This window comes from Saccopteryx leptura, chromosome 10, assembly GCF_036850995.1.
Source record: "Saccopteryx leptura isolate mSacLep1 chromosome 10, mSacLep1_pri_phased_curated, whole genome shotgun sequence".
In the NCBI taxonomy this organism is placed as follows: Eukaryota; Metazoa; Chordata; class Mammalia; order Chiroptera; family Emballonuridae; genus Saccopteryx; species Saccopteryx leptura.
The window spans coordinates 35277602-35304158 of NC_089512.1; the positions used below are offsets into that span (position 1 = coordinate 35277602).

A 26557-nucleotide genomic window follows, 5' to 3' on the forward strand; every position below is an offset into this window, starting at 1 on the left:
ATGAACGCTGGCCTTGGTGGGAACTTGACCTAATTACCCCTTTTTCAGTTTCTTCTTTGGTAAAATAGGGATTAAAACAACAACAACAACAACAAACAACCCACATAGAGCTGTTGTAAAGGTTAAGTGCATAGAAAAGTACATAGTTAATAAAAACAATGTTTTCTTCTCATTATTATTTCTCTGGTCTCATATCCCATCCTTTTCCTCCCGACTGCAGCCACACTGGCTTTCTCAGCCTCTGTCTGACATGTTTTAGCCTCGGCCCCAGTTCTTCTTCCCTCTAGTCCTGGCCTCACGTCCTGGGGCTCTCTGCTCAGATGGCCCCTCCTCAAAGAGGACTGCTCTGCCCCTGGTCTGAATCCCAGGGCTATAATGTGATTTGTGTAATTAATAATTTAAAAATAAATTTCAATGGGTCCGTCTTCTTTCCCTCTGCTATCTCGTTCGACAGGTCAGCCATGCAGAAACTGGGAGCAGACACGTTTGAGCAAGTCTACGGTTACCTCAAGGAAGCAAGGCGGCGCGACGCCAGTGACGCGGAGATCAGGGCATCTCTAGAAAAAGTGGTGCCTCGTGCCAGTGACTGTTTTGAAGTTGACCAGCTCCTCTACTTTGAGGAGCAGTTGCTGATCACAATGGGAGAAGGGCCCACACTTCAGAACCAACACAAACAACTGTCAAAAGCAAGCAGGTTCAAGGGGACAGATTTCTGTGAAAATCCATTCAACACATAAGTTGGAGTCTAGTCTGGGAGATGGGTACACAGCGGGAGCTACCATCTTTACTTTTATTCTTTATCAAGAGGGAGTTAGAGAGGAGCAGACGCAGTCTGCCTGTACTTGGAGTCACGAGCAGGTCAGTATTGTTGGGTCTGACATTAGCATGTAGTTCAGATTGAGTGTCCCTGCAAGGCTCCCATTGGGGTCGACCACCCTGAGGACAGCTTGGGGAAGCCCTCTGCTCTTTATCATTTCCCCTTGGAGGACAAACTCGGTGCCTCTGCCCTGGATCTCCATGGACTGTGGCCAGCATGCCTCTGACAGTTGTGGACACTGGCCGCTGACATACTGAGCTGCTGACCAAGAATCACACATGCCTGTTTTGGGTGACCTGATTTTTTTGGTCCACTTTTATCCTTTTATAGCTTTCAAGCAAGAAGTGCCGATGTATAAGGATCTGAGTAGAAATCCAAAAAGTGATTCTCTCCTGTGATGGATTCCCCAGACTCATCCGTGGAGTAGTGAAGACTCTTATTCTTAATATTAGATTTTCCATGGTTACAAAATAAATGACCTATTCTAGCTTTTCGTTATCTAGAAGTATCTTGTGGAATATATCACAGTCATGTAATGATAATTATCACTTAGAGCAGCTAGCATTAGGTTTATTAGGAGTGCATTATATACCTCTTGGATTTTTTTCACCAGGGAGAGAGAGAGAGATCAGTCCATTTCACAACCGAGGATGCTCGAGTTAGGTAGCCTGCTTAGTCACCCAGCCTGAGCTGAGTTGGGACTGCATGCTGGTCTGTCTGATTCAGCACCCCAGCTCTTAAACCAGGGGTCTCAAACTCAACTCAGCATGTGGGCCGCAGAGCAAGATCACAGCCGTTCCGCGGGCCGCACTAGGTCTACAAAAGGCAACTGTTACGCAACACTTTTCAGTGTCACAAAACGACCAGAAACTAGTTCGCATCACAACTGCTGTTAACTAAGCTAATATCTAGCTAGGATGCTAGAGAAATGAAAAATACAAGTAGGCCCCTAGGCTTACTTAATTTTATCCAAAATATTTTGAACTTCGTGGATTAGTCTGCGGGCCGCACAAAATTGTTCGGCGGGCCGCATGCGGCCCGTGGGGCCGCGAGTTTGAGACCCCTGTCTTAAACTCTATGTATGTGGGCTTTCGACTGAGGAGCTCCAGCAGACTTGCTTGAGCAGCTTCTTAAACATACACACTTTTAAAGGTACTGTCCAGGGAATAATACCCTGGGTGTAAGAACATGTTAGAGGGGAGGAAAGGCTTCCTTTGCCCTCTTCAGCTCTGTGGCTGGGGCCTGCAAATTAAACTGACGAAAGACAGATTAACAGGAGAAAAAGCATACAGATTTTATTTAATAGTAATATTTTCAATGTGGCATTGGGGGCTTTCTAGAAAGAAGTGGAAACCCCAAGGAAGCAGTTAAGCCTGAGAGCTTATATACCATTCTGACAAAGGAGCAATACATTTGTGGAGAAGTAACGACAAGAAAAAAGGGGATTTGAACTCCTAAGGGGGTTAAATTGTGGGAAAGTGACTAGGAAATGCATGGGGAAACTAGTGGGAGATAAGGGTTATTTTAATAGGTTTGTCCGTTCGGGTCCACCTCTGGTGTTGGCATCCCATCTCCAGTGATAAGATTGGTCTCTTCCTGGTCTCCTTGGGGCACTTTTCTCATGGGAAATTTATGCTTTTAGGTAGAAAGGGAGGAAGCAGAGAGCTTTTCCAACATCTGCTGTTTCTTATTTGCTTTTAGCTCAAAATAATCTTATGCCAGTGTGGCATATTTTGGGTGGCATATTCTGACCCCTTACAGTATCTAGGAAGACAGGTACAGATTGGAAACAACTGGTACTCCTGGGGTTGGTGCTGCACGTCGTCATCAGATGAGGCTTAAAAGAAAGGAGACCCGCCCTGGCCGGTTGGCTCAGCAATAGAGCTTCGGCCTGGCGTGCGGAGGACCCGGGTTCGATTCCGGCCAGGGCACACAGGAGAAGCGCCCATTTGCTTCTCCACCCCTCCACCACGCCTTCCTCTCTGTCTCTCTCTTCCCCTCCCGCAGCCAAGGCTCCATTGGAGCAAAGATGGCCCAGGCACTGGGGATGGCTCCTTGGCCTCTGCCCCAGGCGCTAGAGTGGCTCTGGTTGAGGCAGAGCGACGCCCCGGAGGGGCAGAGCATCGCCCCCTGGTGGGCAGAGCGTCCGCCCCTGGTGGGCGTGCCGGGTGGATCCCGGTGGGCGCATGCGGGAGTCTGTCTGACTGTCTCTCCCTGTTTCCAGCTTCGGAAAAATGCAAAAAAAAAAAGAAGAAAGGAGACCCAAGAAGAAACACCACTTTGGATCATAGCTCTTTGCCTTACAAAGGCACTCATGCATGTTTACCTTTCATTTGGTTCACTGGGAGCAGCAGCACAGGATTTAAGATGACTATAAGAAAATATCTATATAGAAGTTTTAGATTTACCACTGGGGAAATACTTTCTCCTTCAACCATAGTCTGTTAATTTTGACTCCAGAGTAGGTTGAAATAATTCTATCGGTATCCCATGTATACCTGGTGATTTATTTCTTCCCAGTACTTTTTTTTTTTAAGTGAGGGGAGATAGAGAGATAGACTCCCACATGCATCCTGACCAGGATCCACCCGGGAACTCCATCTGGGGCTGATGCTTGGAGCAACCAAACTATCCTTAGCACCTGATGCTTAGCACCTGAGGCCAACACCCAGAAAAACTGAGCCACTGCAAGAGAGGAAGAGAGAGAAAGATGAGGGAGACAGAAGGGGAGAGAAGCAGATGTTCGCTTCTCTTGTGCCCTGACCAGGAATCAAACCCAGGATATCTGCATGCCAGGCTGACACTCTATCCACTAAGCCAACCAGCCAGGACTTCTTTCCAGTACTTTCACGACAGGTTTTACTTTGCTTTCCCGAATTACAAGTTCTTTCTAATAGTAACCTTATTTGAAGGTATCTGTCATCCTTTTGTCTTTTCTGTATAGATTTTTAAGTATACTGTGCCAAGACCAGCTCAGCAGTGGGTGTGCATGAAAGGAAGGCACTGCAGGACTTAAGAAAAAACACACACAGGACACAACATAGAGAAAAGATGGGTACAGGGGCCTCCCAGGCTCTAGGACTGAGAGCCCAGATCTCTGCAGCCTCATCGTATTTATTCGTGTCTTTGCTCATCAAGCAAATCAGCAGAGCCTGAGTCAAATTAGTCTACAATGGATTCAGGTGCAGAGAAAGATGACCAACAGATGTCCACAGGCATGTAGGAAAATAGCTACAGGAATCAGCTGCTTCCTATAAACCAGGGGTCCCCAAACTATGGCCCGCGGGCTGCATACAGCCCCCTGAAGCCATTTATCCAGCCCCCGCCACACTTCCTGAAAGGGGCACCTCTTTCATTGGTGGTCAGTGAGAGGAGCATAGTTCCCATTGAAATACTGGTCAGTTTGTTGATTTAAATTTACTTGTTCTTTATTTTAAATATTGTATTTGTTCCTGGTTTTTTTTTTGTACTTTAAAATAAGATATGTGCAGTGTGCATAGGGATTTGTTCATAGTTTTTTTTTTATAGTCTGGCCCTCCAATGATCTGAGGGACAATGAACTGGCCCCCTGTGTAAAAAGTTTGGGGACCCCTGCTATAAACAATCACAGTAGTGCTTGCCGAAGCAGCGTTCTGCCCCCGCAGGACTTGGCATTGGGAAGTCCACACCAAAGACGTCTCAAGGCTGCAGTTAAATCTCTCATTTTCCTACAATACTGTTTCCACCTTCCCTTTATTTTCTCCTGATCAGATAATGTGCTTCCTTGTTGGTTGTTCAGCATTCCTAGTCTAGGTTTGAAATTTTCTTTTATTTTCTTCAATCTTTTGGTAGAGATCCTTGGTTTTTCCTTTTTGTTCTTCTCTTCTATCTCCTTACATTAAATTAGGAAATTCATTGAATTACGTAGAATTAGGAAAGATCATCAAGAGCAAAGGTGTGTCATAAGAGACCAACGCTAAGGTCATTCCACACCCTCATATTTCCACTATGTATGGATGTGAAAGTTGGACAGTGAAGAAGGCTGATAAGAAAAAAATAGATGTATCTGAAATACGGCGTTGGAAGAGAGCCTGACAGGTACCCTGGAGCCTGGACTACCAGAAAGATGAACAAGCAGGTAGGTTCTAGAGGAAATGAAGCCTGCAACATCGCGGGAGGTAAAAACGACAAAACCAAAGCTGTTCTATTTCAGGCACATCATGAAAAGGTAGGGTTCTTTGAAAAAAAAAATAATGCTGGAAAAAAAAAAAAAAACAGCAGGAAGAGGAAGATGAAATGCGAGATAGATTGACTCCATAAAGGAAGCCATAGGCATGAGCCCACAGGAGCTGAGCAGGGCTGTTGAGGACAGGACATTGTGGACATCACTCATTTATTGTGTTGCCAGGAGTTGGAGCCAACTCAATAACACATCTCACACACACACACACACACACACACACACACACACACACACACACACACACACATGTATGGATATTACATCACTAACCAGATGGGAGATGCTGAGTAGAAACTGGCTGAGGAATTAGAGAATTAGGAAGGTGCTTGTTTTGAAACAGTCACAGGTACGAGGGAAGAAAGGGACCCTGCTAGCTTGCTGCTTTGTTAAATATACGTATATTTCACAAATGCCAATTGACCTTTCTGTTTTCTATTTATGCAGAGGAAATGCCACCAGCTATTTTGGGTGAGGCAGAGATAATAAAGATACAAAGGGGCGTAATGGAAGTTAATTATTTAATGTATTTGGACTGAGGCTGGAGCAAAAGCTCTAGATCTGTTATAAAAGTTCAGCCATCGCAGTGGGCTCAGGATAAAGGGTGCTAACAAACAGTAGCTCAAGGGGAAAACTCTTTCAGGATAATGGGGTCGCTAACAAATGTTTCAGAAGGGAATAGGGGCCAGGTCACCAAGATGATAAAGGAGCAAAGTGAAAAATAGGGCAAAGAGAAGTGTGTGTGTGTGTGTGTGTGTGTGTGCGCGCGCGCACGTGCGTGTGTGTTTAAAAGACAGAGGATTAGGGAAAGGAGCCGGGGTGGACACACAGTAAAGAACTTTTTAAATGATCTTCACAACTTATGTAAGGGGGAAAAATTTTTTTTAGTTTATTAATTTCTCTCTTATATGTACCTAAACTAGGGGTTGGGGGGCTCCAGCTGAGCCAGCGAGCCCTTGCTCAAGCCAGAGACCTTTGGGCTCAAGCCAGAAACCATGCGGTCTTGTCTAAGATCCCATGCTCAAGCCAGTGATCTTGGGGTTTCATATCTGGGTCCTCGGAGTCCCAAGCCAATGCTCTATCCACCGCACCACCACCTGGTCAGGCTGTAAGGGGAAAACTGAACTTAATATCAGATGACGCAGATTCTAGCCCCACTCTTGCCGTTTACAGTGTGATCTAGGGCAAGTCATTTTTTTTTATGCAAATTTTTTTTAAGTTTTTTTTTAATTTATTCATTTTAGATAGGAGAGAGAATGAGAGAGAGTGAGAGAGAGAGAGAAGGGGGGAGGAGCAGGAAGCATCAACTCCCATATGTGCCTTGACCAGACAAGTGCAGGGTTTCGAACCAGAGACCTCAGCGTTCCAGGTCGACGCTTTATCCACTGCGCCACCACAGGTCTGGCTAGGGCAAGTCATTTTTGCCAAGTCTTAGTTTCCTGCCAGTGTCTGAAGATTACTGTAAAGAACAAGTAAGGTGATTTAATAGGTTGAATCACATGACATTGCCAATGGGTTCTCCATAATATAGAAAAATAATTTAAATGTAGATGCCCTCGACTTTGGAGGAGAAATTATTATTAATTTTATGGTCAGGCCACCTGATCTCCCATCATTGGCGATTCATCTCTGAAGGTGTAAGACTGGTGGGCGTGGCCATGCAGGTTCACACTGGATTCGAGCAGACACTTAAGAAACAGTGGAGCTGGAGGATGGTGGGCCATTCCGTTTATTAGAGTCTCACAACAGCTGACGAGCAAGCTGGCAGGGCAAACCGCTTCCCTCTCTCAGGGCCGATGAGCACACAGGTGGGGGGGGGCCTTCTCTGGCAAACAATGGCCCCTCCCAATGGCAGCAGGCAATCCAATCTACAATCTGCCGCCCTGAGGGCAAGCACCTGCAGCCTTACATAGATTGTACACACGTGGTGCGGCCCTTGCTCATGCACCAGTCAAAGTACAAGCGAGCAAGTCTAACACACTTGTTTGCCCAACAGAAGGCTTTAGGCTTCTAAAATTCTACTCCTACTGTGCAAACACACCCAAAAGTACACACTTAGCCATTTTCAGCTAGCACTGTATTAAAAATTCACTGACGGTCTGCTAAAAGCCATGAAGGCCATAGAGAAAGCAGCTCTGAATAGGTGGGTGAATGGTCTCTGAGTACCAGCATGCCCCTGCACAATGCGTCAATGAACTTCACACTCCAGTAACCTGCCTGTGTGACCCCAAAGTTAGTGGCACCACCAGCACCTTTAGGACACTCAGTTCTTCCCTAACTTCAGGCATTCTTCCCTACATTCAGAAATTTGGTCTCAAATATATAGTATATATACATTATAAAATGACATATTCAAAAACTATATAACATCATAAATATTCATTAGGAGCACCAGAGTCATTAACAAGTATGCAGAATTGAAAGCCTGTCTCCAACAGGACTATTTTCAAAGTAGATCTGTAGGGTTTTGTGAAGTGCAAAGCTTATTCAAATGTAAATTATAACCTTTACCTTTAACTTTATGGGAAGCTCTTTATATTTTTAACATTTTACTATGGAAAGCATCAAATCATAAAAGTAAAGAGAATAATATAATAAGCCCTTGTTATGGAATCTTATTTTAACCAATCTTATTTTATTTATGCTCTCACCCACTCCTCCAAACTGGATTATTTTTATCCTATCATTCATAAATATTTTAGCCTATATCTCTAAAGGATAAAGAATCTCTTTCCCCTGTTGAGTCATAAGATTCTTATTCTGCTACGTGCTTAAAACTTAAACCATGAAATTCAATTATTAAAGCTATTTAAACCATAATATCGAGATCTTTAAGGTAGCAAGAAAATCTTTGTCTTTTAAATAATTTTTTAAGTCACAATATTATTATATTTGAAAGTGATCAATAATTCCTATATATCAAATATCCAATCTGTTTTGCTCAATTTCCCCTGCTGTTTTAAGTTTGTTTCTTCAAATGAGGATCCAAATAAAGCCCAGTCATTTCTAATGATGTCTCCTCAATCTCTTTTGATGTATAGATTCTGCCTCCATCTTTCTACCACCCCACCCCCCCCCCGCGAGGAAGAAAGAAAGGTGTAGCCACAAAGTGTGGAATAGCAAAAGCTTTATTTATTAATAGTAGAGCTCTTCCCAGACAAGGTTCTCTGGTCCACAAGCCAGGGGCCAGAGAAGTTGCGCGGAGGAGGGGGGGAGTCTGTGTGGGGGTAATTTATAGGGTCGGTTGGGTGAAGGTGAGTTAGTATGACGTGGTGAAATTTCATTGGCTGACACAGTCGTTCTTTTTAAAGGGCTCCAGAGAGTTTCTTTTGGCAGGCATGGATGTGGGCGGTTCCAGCCAAAGTTCCCGGGCCTGGTTCCTCACGTGACCTCCCCCCATTGCCGACCGACCTCACACCCCATAATTCACTTATTGAAGAAACCAGGCCATTTGTCTTATAAAGTCACCTTCAGTCTAGATTTTGCTAATTGCATCATCCTGATTTTTTTTAAACAATAAACTTTACTTTTTAGAAGTTTTAGATTTACAGAGAAACTTGAAAGAAAGTGCAGATTCCCATATAGTACAACCAGTTTCCCCTATTATTAACATCCTCTATTGGTACAGAATATTTGTTACAATAGTGTTACATTATTGTTAACCAAAGTCTACACTTCATCCAGATTTCCTTAGCTTTTTAAAATTATTATTTTAAGGCCCTGGCCGGTTGGCTCAGCAGTAGAGCGTCGGCCTAGCGTGCGGAGGACCCGGGTTTGATTCCCGGCCAGGGCACACAGGAGAAGCGCCCATCTGCTTCTCCACCCCTCCGCCGCACTTTCCTCTCTGTCTCTCTCTTCCCCTCCCGCAGCCAAGGCTCCATTGGAGCAAAAGATGGCCCAGGCGCTGGGGATGGCTCTGTGGCCTCTGCCTCAGGCGCTAGAGTGGCTCTGGTCGCAACATGGCGACGCCCAGGATGGGCAGAGCATCGCCCCCTGGTGGGCAGAGCATCGCCCCATGGTGGGCGTGCTGGGTGGATCCCGGTCGGGCGCATGCGGGAGTCTGTCTGACTGTCTCTCTCTGTTTCCAGCTTCAGAAAAAATGAAAAAAAAAAATTTTTTTTATTTTATTTTTTTTATTTTTTATTTTTCCTTTGTATTTCTCTGAAACTGGAAACGGGGAGAGACAGTCAGACTCCCACATGCGCCCGACCGGGATCCACCCAGCACGCCCACCAGGGGCGACACTCTGCCCACCAGGGGGCGATGCTCTGCCCCTCCGGGGCATCGCTCTGCCATGACCAGAGCCACTCTAGCGCCTGGGGTAGAGGCCAAGGAGCCATCCCCAGCGCCTGGGCCATCTTTGCTCCAATGGAGCCCTGGCTGCAGGAGGGGAAGAGAGAGACAGAGAGGAAGGAGGGGGTGGTGGAGAAGCAAATGGGCGCCTCTCCTATGTGCCCTGGCCGGGAATCAAACCTGGGTCCCCCGCACGCCAGGCCGACGCTCTACCGCTGAGCCAACCAGCCAGGGCCAAAATTATTATTTTTACAGAGCAGGAGAGAGAAAGAGAGAGAGGGGGAGGGAGAGATTAATTGGTTGTTCTACTTAGTCATGCCATCACTGGTTGATTCTTGTCTTGTATGTGTCCTATTGGAGGGATTGAACCTGCACCCATGGCGTCAGGACGACACTCTAACCAACTGAGCTACCTGGCTGGGGCCCATATTTCCTTAGGGTTTATCTAATGTCCTAATGTTCTTTCTCTGATCTAGAATGCCATCCCAGATAGCATAGTACATTTAGTACGGTCCTCTTTGTCGTGACAGTTTCTTAGACTTTCCTTGTGACTTAACAGTTTTGAGGAATGTTGGTCAAGTATTTTGTAGAATATCTCTCCACTGGGATTTATTTAATGCTATTCTCATAGTTAGACAGGGGTTATGCCATTTTAGGAGGAAAGCCAATGACATTAAATATCATATTTATCACATCATATTATCAAGGATACATACATGGCTGTTCACTGTTGATGGTGACCTTGATCACTTGGCTAAGGTAATGTTTGTCAGGTTTCTCCACAAAGTTACAAAACCCCCCTCCCTCCAACACATTCACTTCTTTCCATATTGTCCTCTTTGGAAGATAGTATTCACAACCCACCCATAGAGTGGGCAGTACATTCTACCTCGAGGGCAGAGTACATTACTTCAAATTCTGCATGGGAGATTTCTCTTCTCACCCTTTTACTTACTTATTCATTGTCTATATCAGTATAAACCTGCAGATATTTATTTTAGACTTGGGTTATAGTCCAATACTACTTTATTTTGTCGCTAAAATAGTTTCAGCTTTGGCCACTGGGAACTCTTTCAGTTGGTTCCTGTGTCCCTGTCCCTTTGACATCAGTATGGCTTTTCATTAAAAATAATTTTTTGGGGTGCACTTCCTTATTTTCAGGCATCACAAGGTGCTTCAGGCTTATCATGTATCCATTGTGTATATTTCCTGCCCCAGTGCTTGAATCAGCCATTTCTTCCAAGGAACCTTGGCTCCTTTCGCTGGAGAAGGGTATTAAAAATCAAGATCTGGGCACTAGGTGTGCCTATTGCTTCTGGGGTACTGTAAGGCCAGTGGCCACTGCCGTGGCCATGCAGGTTCTCACTGGATTCAGGCAGATGGTAAAGGAACTGTGGAGCAAGAGGATGGTGGGCCATTCCATTTATTAAAGTCTCATAACAATGGAGGAGCAAACAGGCAGGAAAGACCTCTTCCCTTTCTCCTCACAGGCCCCTCTACCACCCCACCATTCTCAGCAGAGCTCCCAAGCCCCTCGGCACTCCAGCAAACAGGCCAGGAGGAAATACCCTTTCTCTGGCAAACAATAGCAAACAATAACCCCTCCCCACCACTGACAGGCAGTCTGCTATTTGCAATCTGCCGCCCCGAGGGCAAGCACCCACAGCCTTCCCTGGACTATACACACATGGCGCTACCCCGATACAAGCCAGCAAACCTAGACACTTGAAACACATTGGTTTGCCCGACAGATATTGCTTTATGTCCTCTCAGGTGACAGAGCAAAGAAATATATATGTATATAAGCCTTGTATACACACATATCTATGAATACTTTTATATGTAACCATCTGTATCTAAATTAAGTTAAACATAATGAATTCATACTGATGTCTCCAACTCGATCCACTTTCACAGGGATCATTCAAGCTTCTTCCTGATTTAAAAAATATATATATTGATTTTAGTGAGAGAGAGGGGAGGGAGAGAGACAGGAACCCTGATCTGTTCCTGCATGTGCCCTGACTAGGGATCAAACCAGTAACTTCCACACCTCCAGATGACTCCAACCAACTGAACTATCTGGCCAGGGTTTCCTGATTTTTAAAGATGTACTTCGTATTTCTTATAAAATGGTAATCAGATCCAGATTCAAATTCCAGTTTTTAGGATTAATATTTCACAGGAAGTGATGTGTTGTCATCATGAGGCAAATAACATAGCTGGTTTTCTATTATTGATGTTAGCAGCCATTGATGATAGATCCCTAGGATCTATTCTTTAAACTTTAAAAAACAGTAAAGGTTTTATTGGTTCTGTCATTTTTCTTTGATTAACTGGAATACTCCATATAAAGAGAAACTTCCCTTCCTAAAGACAGGATAAATGCTTAATTCTTTTCATTACTTTAAAAATAACGAATTCATTCTTTAGCATCATCCTCTGCGGTTGACCCCTCAGTTATTTTTGGTTTTGAGTACCATTATGAGCATGGAGTAGCTCTTGAGGTACAAGGCACTGCTTAGCACCCACCTCCAGCTTTCATCCTGGGCAATCGGCCTCAGTAGATAGACTGGGGAAGGGGAGGCATGGAGCCTGGGCTCTGCTGGCAGAAGCAGAGAAGGTTGAAAATGTAAGAATCAAGAAAAAATCAAATTGTTAAATTCAGGAAAGTGTGCTGGGATTGCCAGAGTGTGGAAGCAGAGACAGGGAGGTAGTGATAGGGACCTTGTGGGGCTAGGAACAAAGGAAGACAAACATTTGCATTCCATTGGTTAGAGACCCTTATCAGAAGTTTATGTTTGAAGTTCACCAATGAGTTAGACCCAGCCCCTGTTGCTATGCTATGTGCAACTCCCTTAGCGAATAGGTAATCGCCATTTTTGCTTCTGTTTATGCTTGCTTACTTAGGATATATAAGGAACTAGCTGTAAGCACCCGGGGCGGTTCCTATTTGCAGCTCCTACTGAGTACTGTGTCTCCGGACATCAGGGAATTCACCCCTGTGCAGGTGAAACTGGCCAATAAAGTTACATCTATACCTACCTCTGAAAGTCTCCGACATTTGTTTTTGTTTTATTATACCCGGTGGGTGGATGCTTCAAAAAGAAAGGCAAGGTTGGGGTGTGGGGATGGGGTCTGAGGACTTCCATGTTCTTTCATCCCGAAAAAGCTCTGGTCTTCAAAGTCACTCATTATTAGACAACTGTTGGCTTAATTTCAGTTTTTCATGTTGCCTTACAAGGAGAGGAATCCATCTTTCAAAGCCTCTTCAAGCAACCAGGAAAGAAATATGCAACCATCTGAAGCTCTAGAAAGGGTATGTTTGACCTTACATCCTTTGAGGAAGCCAATTTAGGAGAGAAACCAAGTCACTTTTGGAATGTTAGAAGTAAGGGTTAGGGCACTGATTCTCAACCCTGGTTGTTTATCTGTCACCTGAAACACATTTTAAAACTGTCTAAGCTTCAGCATCACTGCCAGAGGTTCTGATGCAGTTGGTTTGGGGTGGAAATCTGGAACTGGCAGTTTTTGCGAGCTTTTTGCAAGGTGATTCTAACATTTAACCCAGGGCCATTTCCAAGGCCTCTAGACCAGTGGTCCCCAACCATTTTTGGGCCACGGACCAGTTTAATGTCAGAAAATATTTTCACAGACCGGCCTTTAGGGTGGGACGGATAAATGTATCACATGACCGAGACATGCGTCAAGAGTGAATCTTAGATGGATGTAACAGAGTGAATCTGGTCATTTTTTAAAAATAAAACATTGTTCAGACTTAAATATAAATAAAACGGAAATAATGTAAGTTATTTATTCTTTCTCTGCAGACCGGTACCAAATGGCCCACGGACCGTTACCGGTCCATGGCCCGGGGGTTGAGGACCACTGCCCTAGACCACTGTGGGGTAATGAGCTGTGTCACACCTACAGTCCCATCACCTGAATCCAGTTGCCTGATATTAGTAGACACCACCTCTGCCATGTTATTTAGACATCTGTAAGCTAGGAAAGATGATGCCAGAGATGACTCTCTTCTCCCCGTAGGATGCTGAGGTCTGATGACTGTGGCTGACTTCTAACCAACAGGTCTTGAACATAAGACAGCACTCTGCCCACCCTCAACACCAAGGGAGGCTACATTTACCTGGTGCTGACACTGTTTTAAGTGCTTTGAACTCTCAACATTCCTAATATTGGTTGGTATCATCTCCGTTTAAAGATGAGCAACTGGGGATCTGACAAGGTTAAAGGATGCTAAGGTCTCAGGCCTGTGTCTGGGTGGATTCTCGGGTTCTTCTCCATCCCTAGCTGTCACTTACAGGGCCCTCTTCAAGGAGCTGCCTCATCTTTTCCTTTGTGTAAGAGACAGATGCTTCCTGTAGAGGTAGTCTGCATAGAGTACAAGGCCTCAGAAAAGGTGGGGGAGGCCTGGCCTGCAGTGAGAGATCCCAAATCCTTGGTCCTCAGCATCAGGCCCAGAGTAGCCCACTACCCTGGGGGTGGCTGTTCCCTACCTTCCTTCACAGCTCAGTGGTCTGAGTGTGTGAAGATAAATCTAGAAAGCCTTGGGCACTTCTTCCATCTTTAAACCTTCCTCACGTTCCTTCCTGTGCCCATAGGGTTCCACGCACAGCTCTTTCCTCGGAAAACTTGATTGATCCTATCCATCCTATCCACTGCTTATCACTACCCCCAGTTCTTGACTAGAGCTACAGTTACCATTGACTACACCTCCTAAATCCCCCTCTCAAGATAGGACACCACCATCCACCCAGACCAGAGACTCTAACCTCACCCTAAGTACCAATCAGCCCCAACATTCAATCAGCCACGGAGTCCCCTCGATTCCTCCACTCAGGATAGCTGTTACACCCATCGCTCCTCTCCATCCCCACTGCCCTAGAAAGGCCACGTCCCAGCAGCCAGCTCTGCCTCATTTCCTTCCTAACCCCACTCCAGACCCATGCCTCGTGTACCATTAGATCAAACCAGATGTACAGTAGTTCCTTGAACGCTCCCTGTATTTCTCCGGCTCCCAGGGTTCGTCCCTAATTAAATCGTGCTCAGGATACAATCCCTCAAGTGCGTCCCCGGCTCCAAATACATTTAGGAATACTACCAGCGCTGGATTGTGATGTAAGCAAATTTAACCGCTACTGTCCCTACATAGGACGCTGGCTACACCTATGGCCCCGCCCCATCCCGAAGCCCAATCCAGAGGAAGGTTTCGACTTCACCTATAACCCACCCTGATTGGCTGCCGCCTTGACCAGTCGCTGCCCTAACTCTTCTAGGTCCCGCCCCTGAGCCCTGCGGGGATTAGTCCTGGCCGCTCCGCCCGCCACCCTGCCCACGTGGGCCTGCGGGATCGGTGAAGGAAGAGCGCGGGACCATGGCTGGTGTCCGCAGGCTGACGTTGGAGGAGGCCCTGGCGCTGGAGCCTAAGTGGCAGCACGCGTGCCACGCGATGCTCTACGCGCCGGACCCTGGGCTACTCTTCCACCACATCCCTATGCGTTATGCTGTCCTGGTGAGGAGGGGGCGCGCCAGGCCACTCCCCGCCCTGTTACCTCCTGGTAGTGCCTGCCTCTGGCGCCCCAGGCCACTCCCCGCCCTGTTACCTCCCTGTAGTGTAGTGCCTGCCTCTGGCGCCCCAGGCCACTCCCCGCCCTGTTACCTCCCTGTAGTGCCTGCCTCTGGCGCCCCAGGCCACTCCCCGCCCTGCTACCTCCCTGTAGTGTAGTGCCTGCCTCTGGCGCCCCAGGCCACTCTCCGCCCTGCTATCTCCCTGTAGTGCCTGCCTCTGGCGCCCCAGGCCACTCCCCGCCCTGTTACCTCCCGGTAGTGCCTGCCTCTGGCGCCCCAGGCCACTCCCCGCCCTGCTACCTCCCTGTAGTGCCTGCCTCTGGCGCCCCAGGCCACTCTCCGCCCTGCTACCTCCCTGTAGTGCCTGCCTCTGGCGCCCCAGGCCACTCCCCGCCCTGTTACCTCCCTGTAGTGCCTGCCTCTGGCGCCCCAGGCCACTCCCCGCCCTGTTACCTCCTGGTAGTGCCTGCCTCTGGCGCCCCAGGCCACTCCCCGCCCTGTTACCTCCCTGTAGTGTAGTGCCTGCCTCTGGCGCCCCAGGCCACTCCCCGCCCTGTTACCTCCCTGTAGTGCCTGCCTCTGGCGCCCCAGGCCACTCTCCGCCCTGCTACCTCCCTGTAGTGCCTGCCTCTGGCGCCCCAGGCCACTCCCCGCCCTGCTACCTCCCTGTAGTGCCTGCCTCTGGCGCCCCAGGCCACTCTCCGCCCTGCTACCTCCCTGTAGTGCCTGCCTCTGGCGCCCCAGGCCACTCTCCGCCCTGCTACCTCCCTGTAGTGCCTGCCTCTGGCGCCCCAGGATACTCCCCGCTCTGCTACCTCCCTGTAGTGCCTGCCTCTGGCGCCCCAGGCCACTCTCCGCCCTGCTACCTCCCTGTAGTGCCTGCCTCTGGCGCCCCAGGCCACTCCCCGCCCTGCTACCTCCCTGTAGTGCCTGCCTCTGGCGCCCCAGGCAATCCCAGCTTTCCTCTCCTGCAGATGCAGATGCGCTTTGATGGCCGTTTGGGCTTCCCTGGCGGTTTTGTGAAGTTGCAGGACGGCACGCTGGAGAATGGGCTGAACCGCGAGCTGAACGAGGAGCTGGGCGAGGGTGCGCAGGCCTTCCGCATAGAGCGCGCCGACTACCGCAGCTCGCATGCGGCGACCAACCCGCACGTCGTGGCCCACTTCTATGCCAAGCGTCTGACGCTGGAGCAGCTGACTGCAGTGGAGAAAGGCGCCCCGTACGCCAGGGACCACGGGCTGGAGGTGGGGCCTCTCTGGAAACCCCCACCCCCACATTCTCCCTCTGCTCAAAAGCCTCTTTCTCCCCTGGTATAGAGTGGAAGTCTTGGTCATCTTTCCTCTGGATGTCAGACAATAGCCAACCCTGTTCCCCTGCGAAGGTCTCTCCCCACTTCTTCTCCTTTGACAGGCCTCTGCAGCTAACTTTCTAGAACACATCCAACCAAGCCTCTCTTCTGCTTCTCGTATATAATGGCCAGGCGTCATACCCTAAGCCCCCTTTTTTCTTGGAAAGGAGATGCGTCCTGATTCTTCGTGGGGAAATTTTGGTTTGGCACTTAGGCTAGGGGAGTAGGGGGACCGCTGGTGCATAGGGATGGTTCTCAAACTTTGGCAGTTATCAGAATCATGTGGGAGGCCTATTAAAACAGTACTTACTGGCCCTACACCCAGAATTGCCAGTTCAGTGGGGGAGGGAGAGAAGGACCTGAGAATCTGCATTTTTCAGGAATTCCTAAATGGTGCCAATATGCCTGGCCTGGTACCACATTCTGAGAACCGATGTAGGGCCAGACAGGCTCCTGGAGGAAGCAGCCACTGACTAAAGGTTTAGTAGTACGGAAGGACTAGCCTTGCTGGAGCTGGGTAGCATGACTTGAGGAATGAGCAGCTGCCTGGGTTCCCGGTGACTCCTGGCTTTCTCCTTTCACAGGTGCTGGGCCTGGTGCGGGTGCCGCTGTATACCCTGCGGGACGGTGTGGGAGGCTTGCCTGCCTTCCTGGAGAATACCTTTATTGGTGCTTCCCGGGAGCAGCTGATAGAAGCCCTACAGGACTTGGAACTGCTGGAATCGAGCTCTGCTTGAGGCTTTAAGATCTCAGCTCTTCACTAGAGGAGCCCTCCATGGACCTGTGGGGCCTGAGGGTCGGAAGGAGGGAGGAGGAAAGGAAATTTTTATTTTCTGGGCCTGCACCGATAGGTGGTAACAGATTAAAAGGAGAAGTATGTGCAATATGTTCTGAGCAGAGGGCCCCCAGCAACTCAGGGCAACTGACAAAAAAATGCAGCTCATCCCAGGGGCCCTGGCAAATTCTCAGAGCCCACCCCTCCCAGTGTATTTGCATACACACAGCCTGGAATCCCCCAGACAAGGGGATATAAAATTTGTGCCCATACAAGTTGATGCTCCCTTGACCCCCAAAGTTTAGTTTAACCAGGAAGAGGCTCTTTTGGGGCCGAAGTTGTCACCATCCCATCCTCATGCGAGGGGGAGGAATGGTAGCACATTCCTGCATGGCCTCTTCCCACCCTCCCACATAGCTGCTCTCCAGGGTCTAGCCCAGCCCATGACTGTTGTGGAGGACAGAGAAGCAGAGGACTTTTTCCCTGTGAAAGTGGTCGCATCCTTCCCTGGGAGTTGGCCAGAGCAGTATGCCCCTGAAAGGTGGTAAAGGGTCTTAACCCAACCCCTTGCTGTGTCCTGAAACTGAGCAGAAAGGGTGAAGCAGTGGTTTGGTTTCCTTGGACTGACCTTGAATTTGACACATCTGAGTCCTGGTGCATCTCCAGGGATTGCATCTTTGGGACCCCTTAAACTCTGGAGACATCAGAAGGGAGCTGACCCATCCCTGATTTGCCTTGGTCGGACAAAAAGAGCCTTCAGTAAAGAAAGGCTTATTGTTGGGCTTCTTGGCCCTTTGGTTCTTACAATATGTATGATGTATTGGAGATCTAAGGATGAGAGCCATAGGACTTGCTTTCCTCAAGGTTGGGAATGGTATACATTCTGAGCTTTGTTGGGCCACATGGTCTTTGTAGCAATTACTCAACTCTGCCATGTCAGTGGGTGTGGCTGTGTGCCAATAAAACTATTTTTAAAAGGAGGTGGCCAGCCTGTGGGCCTTAGGCCGCCAACCCCTGCTCTAGAGGAAGATAAGATTAACAATATTAATTATGATGCCTATTTATTTGCTTTATTTATGTCAGTGTTAAGAAGAAAATAAAGGGTTGATACAGGTCTCACCTCGTTATTTTTTACTTTTATTGAGATGGTTGGGAAGCATCTCTGAAGAGTATTTAGGCTGAAAGATGAGAAGGAAGTCCCCAAGTAGGAGTGTGGGAAGAGTATAGTAAGGTTTTCCAGGGAGTAGCATGTGTTAAGGCCCCAAGGAAGAATCTTGGCAAATGATCCCAAAACAAGGGTAGGGGAATTAGACTCCATCTTTAATTTAGTGGAGGATGGTCTAGAAGTGGGAAAGGCCAGTGTAGTTAGACTAGTGAGCAGGGGCAGCCGCAGCTGGAGAGGCCGGCAGGAGGCAGGTAGGAGCGAAGGTCTGTGGCCCAGTGCTGTGTGGGGCCTGGACTCAGAGGGGATAAAAATGAGATAGAAGGCTGCCACCGTAGTTCACGGGGGAGATGGTGGTGATCTGGGCCAGGAGGGCAGCAGAGATGGTGAGAAGTGAAGGTGTTTGAGAAGCATGCTGGTGTCACTGACAAGCCCTCTGAGGGACTGGTTGGGGGTATGGTGAGGGAGAAGAGGATTCAAGGATGACTTTTCAGTTTGTTTCTTGTTAGTCAAGATGTGGATGAAGGGAAACCTTGAGGTGGGGGGCAGACTTTTGGAAGGTGTAGAATCAAAGTCCTTTGGGGCATGTTGAGACACAAATTTGTGAGTCATCTGCATAAAGAGGATAGGACAATTTGTCAGACTGGAGGAGGTCAGCCAGGGGGAGGACAGAAAAGAGGGCCCGGGACAGGGCCTGAGGAAGTTCCCCTCCCCCCCCCGGAAGTGGGGGAGGAGCAGAGGTTGAGAGGAAGCTGCTGTAAGAACGTTCCTGTGCCAAGTGCTTGTGAGCTGTGGTAATATGAGGGCAGACTGCTGGAGTGAGTGGCGTGAAGCTTTTGATAACTTAGATGGCAACAATTTCAGGAAAGGCTGGGAGTGGAAGGCAACCTGGAGCTGGTTGAGTGGGGGAGGGGACAGGGTGAGAAGTTGGTCCCTGTGGAGAAATGGGGTGATAACAGAGAGAGCTGGGGGTCAGCAGAGTGTTTGCAGTGGGACACGGGGCATGTGAATGTGGATGGGACAATGGGTGTGGAGAGAGATGGTGTGGGGATGGCAGAAGGGGTCACTGAAGGGCACAACCCAAGAAAAAGGAGGGAGGGCCCCGAGGTGCGAGCAGGTGGAGTCCTGCAGCCTGACTGGGCTCAGGAAGGAGGAGAAGGAAGGTGTAGAGGAGGAGGGGGCGAAATTAATGATGAGATCATGGAGTTTGAATGTCTTCTTGGTGAAATGAAGTGAGGCCATCAGCTAGCTGGATGTGGCTGGAAGATGTTCTCAGAAGTTATGAAGGTGATAAGGCAACATTAAAAAAAGAAGATATGAAGTAGTCATTCATTTTGGTATTTAAAAGTAAGTCAAAGAAAGAGTAGAGCTTTGGCCAGGTAGCCCAGCTAGTTAGAGTGTTGTCCCTATACACCAAGGTTGCGAGTTCAATCCCCAATCAGAGCACATACAAGAATCAGTCAAGGAATGTATAGATAAGTGGAACAACAAATTGATGTCTCTCTCCCACCCCCACTCTCAAATTGATAAATTTTAAAAAAAGAAAGAAAAAAAGAAAAACAGACTGGCAGGCAGGGGTGTGTGTGCCCCTGCACTGTTTTCTCCCCTTGGGCGCCATCTGGGATGAAGGCACTTGATGCAGACTTGGGGAATTGCCAGGAGCACAAGGAAGGGATGGGGCAGTTAGGGTACAGGAGAAATGATGGACGGTGGGGTACAAGGTTTAATGAAGACAGGAGATGACTTGAGAGGTGTTAGCATTGGTGGTCTTGGTGAGATAGGTGTGTCTGAACCAGAGAGGGCCGGTTTGAAATTGAGAGGAGCAGTCACAGGTAAAGTCCAAGTCATGTGGGCAATGAAGCAAGAAACGGACACATTGGAGAAGAGAGCGCGAACTCGGAGCCAACACCCTCTGCGGACAGAAGAGTGACCCAAAGGCCAGGGACAGTGGCCAGGAGGGGAAAATGGGCATGAGGGAATCTGTGAGGAGACGGGAGAGTGGTGATCTGGAAGGGCAATAGAGAGCAGTGTGGGCCCAGAGGTGGCTCCTGGCCTTTGAAGGTAGGGCAGGGGAGCAGCTGCAGGGATCAGGTAAATAGACACCTAGAGAAGTTAAGGACTCTGTCTTTTGCCTCCTAACCTAACCCTGAGCCTTTTGTATGCTCTAGAGCAGGGGTCCCCAAACTTTTTACACAGGGGGCCAGTTCACTGTCCCTCAGACCATTGGAGGGCCAGACTATAAAAAAAAACTATCAACAAATACCTATGCACACTGCACATATCATTTTAAAGTAAAAAAAACAAAACAAAACGGGAACAAATACAATATTTAAAATAAAGAACAAGTAAATTTAAATCAACAAACTGACCAGCATTTCAATGGGAACTATGGGCCTGTTTTTGGCTAATGAGATGGTCAATGTCCGGTTCCATATTTGTCACTGCTAGCCATAACAAGTGATATGACGCACTTTCGGAGCCATGACGCTTGCGTCCCGCGTCACCGGAAGTAGTACTGTACGTGAGCGATGCCGCCACATACAGCATCCTGTGCTCCTCTCCCTGACCACCAATGAAAGAGATGCCCCTTCCAGAAGTGTGGTGGGGGCTGGATAAATGGCCTCAGGAGGCCATATGCGGCCCACGGGCTGTAGTTTGGGGACCCCTGCTCTAGAGTAAACCCTCAGGTAGGAGGGCTGGAGGGAATGGACAGGGAGTGCATCTGGGATTTCTAAGGGGGGTGGTGAGGACCTGCGGCCCAGAGAGATGGGAGTAACTCTCCAGCCACAGCAGTGCTAACAGATCCCTCAGCTCAGGGGCCCACCAGGCAAATCGACGTTTAATAAAGTGAAGGTTTCCAGATGTGATCTGATCCAGCCCCACACCCTGTTTATACCGTCTTTCTAGCACTGGGTCTCCCACGACCTCCTGGCAGCTCAGCCATCATTTATTTATACCAAATTTTCTTTTTTAGATCTCTACTGACTCTCCTGTGTCATCCCCCACATATACCACTCCCCCTAATCAGTAGGCCACGTCTCTGAGCATTCTCAGTGTCCCTTGTGGCTTGAGTCCATTCCACTGGCCCCCTGGCCCCCGGTCCAGCGGCAGGCAGGGAGCCGTGAAGCGTAGCCCCTGGTTCCCCTCCCTTACCCGCTACCGTCCTGCTGCGGGACAAGGACACCCAGCACCGTTGCCCACGCGGGATTCCTGTGGCCTTGTTAAACCCAATCGCCAGGGATAGAAGACCGGAGGCTTCCAACAATCCTTGACACCCCACTAGCTGCTGTGGTGACTTTCAGCAGCACTTGACCCCTGTTCCTTACCTGAAATCCTGGTTCATGGTTCCTGTGGTGAAGGTTAATCGAGGCAGTACTTGGGAGGCCGCTTTGCCCAGCGCCCCCAGCACTGTGTCGCCCCTCTCCCCGCCATTTCCCCCACCCCCAGTCATTCCCCGTCCCCACTACCCCGTTGGCGCCTGCGCATTACTGCATTTTGTTCCTTGGCTGGTGAGTGTCCTGGGCTGCCTTCCCCCAGACACACATTTCTGCTTTTCCCAGCTGAGTCAGCAAGTTATTCTCACTTCTCGGTTCTGTGCTTTTTCCTCGAGTAACGGTTGCTGATGCTGTGTTGACACTGTCGGGCGCCATGCTGTCCTGAGCAGATGTCTCCCTCAGCTATTGAATTTCCAGCAAAGCTGCTGCTTTTAGATAGAGACATTTGAGGCAAGAGCGGCTGTCTCCTTCCTCTGTTACTTGGACCTTCCGAAACTGCTAAGGGAATTAGACCAGGACAAAGGTCGACAAGTAGGAAGGGATGTTTTCTATGGGTTTCAGTTTATTGCACAGAAATTAGATTTTCTCCCCAAAATCTTCGTCATACAGACAAATGAATTTTTTTAAAAATAGAAAAAATTACCTGTGATAAAAATTAGTGAATGGCAACAGAATTAGAGCCAAACTAAAGCATTAGGTGAAACTAAGAACTCTTTAACTGATCAAGAGATTATTCACAGTGATCATGTGAATTTCAGATTACATACAGCAAAATCTATTGGAAATGCAAGGAGAAATAAATCATCAGATCATTGGGGAACCACACACTCTTCTTCAATCCTTGGCCAATAAAATGTCAAGGCTTAAGTGCGGAATCTAGGATCTAAACATTAGCAACAGTGATGACAACAATTACAGTAACATTTTGGCAGCACTATTCTAAGCTCTGTTCATGTGTTAACATATTTAGTCAAAACAGCCATATGAGCTAGAGATTCACTTACTTCTGCACTCCAAATAAAAAAACTTAAGCACAAAGGTCAGCGAAATAATTAAGGTCCTTAACCTGACAGATAAAATTTGAATATAACTTGAAGCAGAGAATATACCTTTAAGGGCCCAGGGAACATGAACTGAATTAGTCATACGGTGGGCCTCCCATGGCCTCAGGAATTCTCTCCAGGCTTTTCCCACCCTCTCTGAAATTGATAAAGTCCTATCACATTTTGTGGCCACTGCATGTAATAAAATTAGAGATAAATTTCCTTCTGCCTCCAGAAGTCTCAAAACTGTTTGTCATAACAAAGAGTTCTAGGTCTGAGGCCCGTGTTGGAGACCCACCCTACTTCAGCACTCAGCTCCAGGTGGGTCTTCCACAGGGCTCCAAGCATTCATTGGCGGGATTGAAATCAGTCACGGACAGCAGGTTCTGCTCTGAAGCGGTCCTCCTGCTCCCTGTGTGGGCCTCACAGGCACGAGGCTGCCAGAAGAGCCAAATCTCAGAAGTCTGGAGGTGGACGCAGGGCAGTGCCTTGTGAAGGGCTGAGGGAAATTTCAGGATCCTGGACTTTTTATTTTCCTGTTAAGTTCTAAAGCAGTGGTAACATGCTAAGAAACATCAGGTCTGATTTATCATTGCTTCCTGTTTTCTGAGATGCACGTTTGAAGAATCTCGGAATCAGATGGGTCTTACAATTGATGCCAATTGTAGGGGTCTTTTGCTGCACAGAGTCTGAGCATGTTTGGGGTGAGTGTGGGAGGCTTGGGGGGAATCCCAGAGAACTCGGAGAAATGCTGCAACAGCATGATTCTTGGTGGCACGGAAGTCAGTGTTTTGTGGAAAAACACTTACGACCTCAAGTGGAAACATAATTCAAAAGGGCTGGGCCTTGTGCAGAAGTTTTAGGGACAGCTAAATCAATTTACTTTGCTTGTATTTCCTTTCTTCACATTCACTAAAGTGATCTATGGTAAAACTCATGTCTAGGAATCTCAAATCTAACAATTTTTTTTAACAAAATTTTAAGTTGATAAAGCACTGTGTTATGACTTCATGCCAGCATTTTTCTTTCTTAGATGTATGTATAATAATAATGCACGCTATGATCAATCATGTCTTAGATAGAATAGGTGAAATGCAGGATGGGAGAAACCTAATTTTTTTTTTTTAATACTCCAGAGGCATCTGGAGTCATAAGTAATGTAAGAACTAGTCTGGGGTATGCAGTGAGGACTGAGAGACAGGGAGTCAGAAATGCCAACGCGGCTGCGCTGGCTCACCTGCTACCTGAGGCCCTAGACAGAGACCGGGAGAGGGCAGCACTGAGCACCAAATCAGAGCTGAGGTCGCCAAGACCACACGTTGTGGCTGGAAGCAACGTTGGGGCAAGTTGCTGGGCAGAGGAGCCCCTAGCTCGGACAGGAGGGGTTCTGAGGTGCCCTCTTGGGAGAGTGAGCGCCTTCTGCCTGTCTTTGCCATTGATGACCAGGCCGGCCTCAAGTACCTTATAAAATGGACTCAAGGGCCCAGCCACAACCTGGAGATCAGAGGTGACATGGGACTGCCGTTGTGGGACAGCTGCCTAGCTGAGGTAGGCACCAGTGGAATCAAAATATTTGCGGGGAAAAAAAAAACATTTGCGGGTCTGCTGCTTATGGGAAAAGTTAAAACGGCGTTTGGGTGTGCGTTTGGCAAATGTTTCAGGTGAAATAAGTTAGCCAATTGAACCACTCATGGCGACCCGAGCACTTGTACTTAAATCTGTTCAAATATTGGCTGAATTTCCCCATTTCCCGAACTAGGATCTGTGGTTGGTCAAAGTGTGTCAAAGTGGCCCCAACTTGAGGGGACAAAGGAGTCAGTGCTTTAAACTGGACACATCTCCATAGGTATTCGGCACCTGCTGTCAGAAACTGCTGAGAAAACACCAGTCCTCTGTTTAGTAACATTAATGACAGTAAATGCTGCCCTCTCCTGGAAAGTCCCACTTGCCCCAAGCCTCTCTAATGCCTACTTGTGCTTCAGAGCTCATCACCCCTCTAGGGCAGCTTGGGCTTCTGGGCTGCCACGGCAACCTGAACATGCCTCCATCAGCACCATCCCACTGGCCCTACCAGACACAGCTTGATTTCCCCGGATCTACCATGTAGCTTATAAAGCAGACCTAGTAAGTGTATCGGATGCATGCTCCATGAAGAGTCTTTTCTCTTATGGAAGTTAAGCCTGTAGGTGTAGAAGATGCTTATTTTGTTGCCTTTTTTTTTTGAGAGAGAGAGAGAGAGAAAGAGAGAGGAAGGTAGAGGGAAGGGAAAGAGAGAGAGAAGCATCAATTTGTTGTTCTACTTGTACCATTGACTGGTTTGAGGAAGCTTATTTTGAATGCTAATTTTTTTTTTTTTTTTTTTTTTAAAAAAACAGAGACAGAGAGAGCGTCAGAGAGAGTGATAGATAGGGACAGACAGGAACGGAGAGAGATGAGAAGCATTAATCATTAGTTTTTCGTTGCGACACCTCAGTTGTTCATTGACTGCTTTCTCATACGTGCCTTGACCACGGGCCTTCAGTAGACCGAGTAACCCCTCGCTTGAGCCAGCGACCTGGGTTCAAGCTGGTGAGCTTTTGTTCAAACCAGATGAGCCCGCACTCAAGCTAGCAAGCTCAGGGTCTCGAACCTGGGTCCTCTGCATCCCAGTCTGACGCTCTATCCACTGCGCCACCAGCTGGTCAGGCTGAATGCTAATTCTTTTTGAACAAGTTTTTTTCATATCGTGGCAAATAGCACAATATAATAGGACTGGGATTCAAGTCTCCTTTACAAGTCCCGAGTGACTCTGGGCAAATTTCCTACCTCACTGGGTCTTGCTTTCCCCATTTCATGTGGACATTTCAAGGGTGCCCTTTATCTTCTATTACTTATTCACTTATTTAACTTGTTGGGGTGACATATGTCCTTTTGAATTAGTGTTTCAGGATTCTTAGGATATAGTCCCAGAAGTGAAATTAATGGGTAAAAAAGCAATTCTATTTTTAATTTTTCGAGGAAATTTTATGCTGTTTCTCACAGTGGCTGCACCAGTCTGCATTCCCACCAGCAGTGCACGAGGGTTCTCTTTTCTTCACATCCTGGCCAGCACTTGTTTGTTGATATGCTGATGAGCACCATTCTAACAGGTGTGAGATGATAGCTCATTGTGGTTTCAATTTGCATCTCTCTGATGATTAGTGGCATTGATCATTTTTTTTTATGTTTGTTAGCTGTCTCTATGTCCTTTTTGGAGAGTGTCTATTCAGGACCTTTCCCCATTTTTAAATTGGATTGTTTGTCTTCCTGGTGTTGAGTTTTATAAATTCTTTATGAATTTTGGATATTAACCCCCTATCATGTATTGGTGAATATGTTCTCTCATGCAGTGGGTTGTCCTTACATTTTGTTGATGGTTTCTTTTGCTGTGCAAAAGCTTTTTAGTTTGATGTAGTCCCGTGTTTATTTTTTCCTTTGCTTCCCTTGCCCGAAGAATATCTTTCATTATTTAGCACAGTGCCTGGCACATAGTATGTGCTCCATAAATATTTGAGTAAATAAATCTGTAAAATGAATGAAAAAATTGGATTAAGTATCTCAAAGGTCATTCTTTGGCTTTCTAATAATGCAAAGAAATACTTCACCTAAAAGTTCTCATCACAAAGAGAATTTTTTTTCCTTCTTTCTTTTCCTTATGTGGTATCTATGTGAGTTGATGGATGTCAGTTGAACCTATTGTGATAATCATTACATAATATATGTCAATCAAACCCTCATGTTGTACGCCTTAAACTTATACAGTGATGTATGTTATTTCTCAAAACTGGGAGGGAAAAAAATGTGCAGTGCTCACATACAAACAAATTACAAATTCAGGATTCTACTTCAGATGTGGAGGAAAATCATTTGCTTAAGTACGATCATCTACCTCAATTATGCACACCACTACAGGGAGTGTGGGCAGAACCCCTGACATAAAATGCAGGAAGTCAAATCTAATTTGATTTTTCTATGGACATATATTATTTATGAAGTTTTGGGTTGTAAATAACAGAAA

At 47.4% G+C, this 26557-nt stretch overlaps 2 protein-coding genes across 5 annotated transcripts in view; both read left to right on the forward strand.

Moving 5' to 3' along the window:
- Positions 1-1302, forward strand: part of NEK11 (NIMA related kinase 11) — a 290594-nt gene extending 289292 nt beyond the window's left edge. For 3 of the 4 annotated variants that reach the window (XM_066351279.1, XM_066351278.1, XM_066351280.1), the window contains one exon: positions 455-1302. In XM_066351279.1, the coding sequence (XP_066207376.1) occupies positions 455-737 (283 nt within the window). In that variant the 3' untranslated portion in view covers positions 738-1302. The remainder of the gene's footprint in view (positions 1-454) is intronic. The other variant, XM_066351283.1, reaches the window with a different exon arrangement.
- A 13387-nt stretch (positions 1303-14689) lies between these two features.
- Positions 14690-18157, forward strand: NUDT16 (nudix hydrolase 16). The gene is made up of 3 exons (XM_066351306.1): positions 14690-14862; positions 15893-16162; positions 16851-18157. The coding sequence occupies exons 1-3, from the start codon at positions 14725-14727 to the stop codon at positions 17001-17003; spliced, it is 561 nt and encodes a 186-aa protein (XP_066207403.1). The 5' UTR covers positions 14690-14724; the 3' UTR covers positions 17004-18157.
- Positions 18158-26557: the final 8400 nt, after the last annotated feature.

Excerpts from the sequence above, each read along its gene's own strand:
- NUDT16 (XM_066351306.1), top strand. The coding sequence starts at position 14,725 with ATGGCTGGTGTCCGCAGGCTGACGTTGGAGGAGGCCCTGGCGCTGGAG. Across the intron at positions 14,863-15,892 it reads CTATGCGTTATGCTGTCCTG|ATGCAGATGCGCTTTGATGG; the intron begins GTGAGGAGGGGG and ends CCTCTCCTGCAG. Across the intron at positions 16,163-16,850 it reads CCAGGGACCACGGGCTGGAG|GTGCTGGGCCTGGTGCGGGT; the intron begins GTGGGGCCTCTC and ends CTCCTTTCACAG.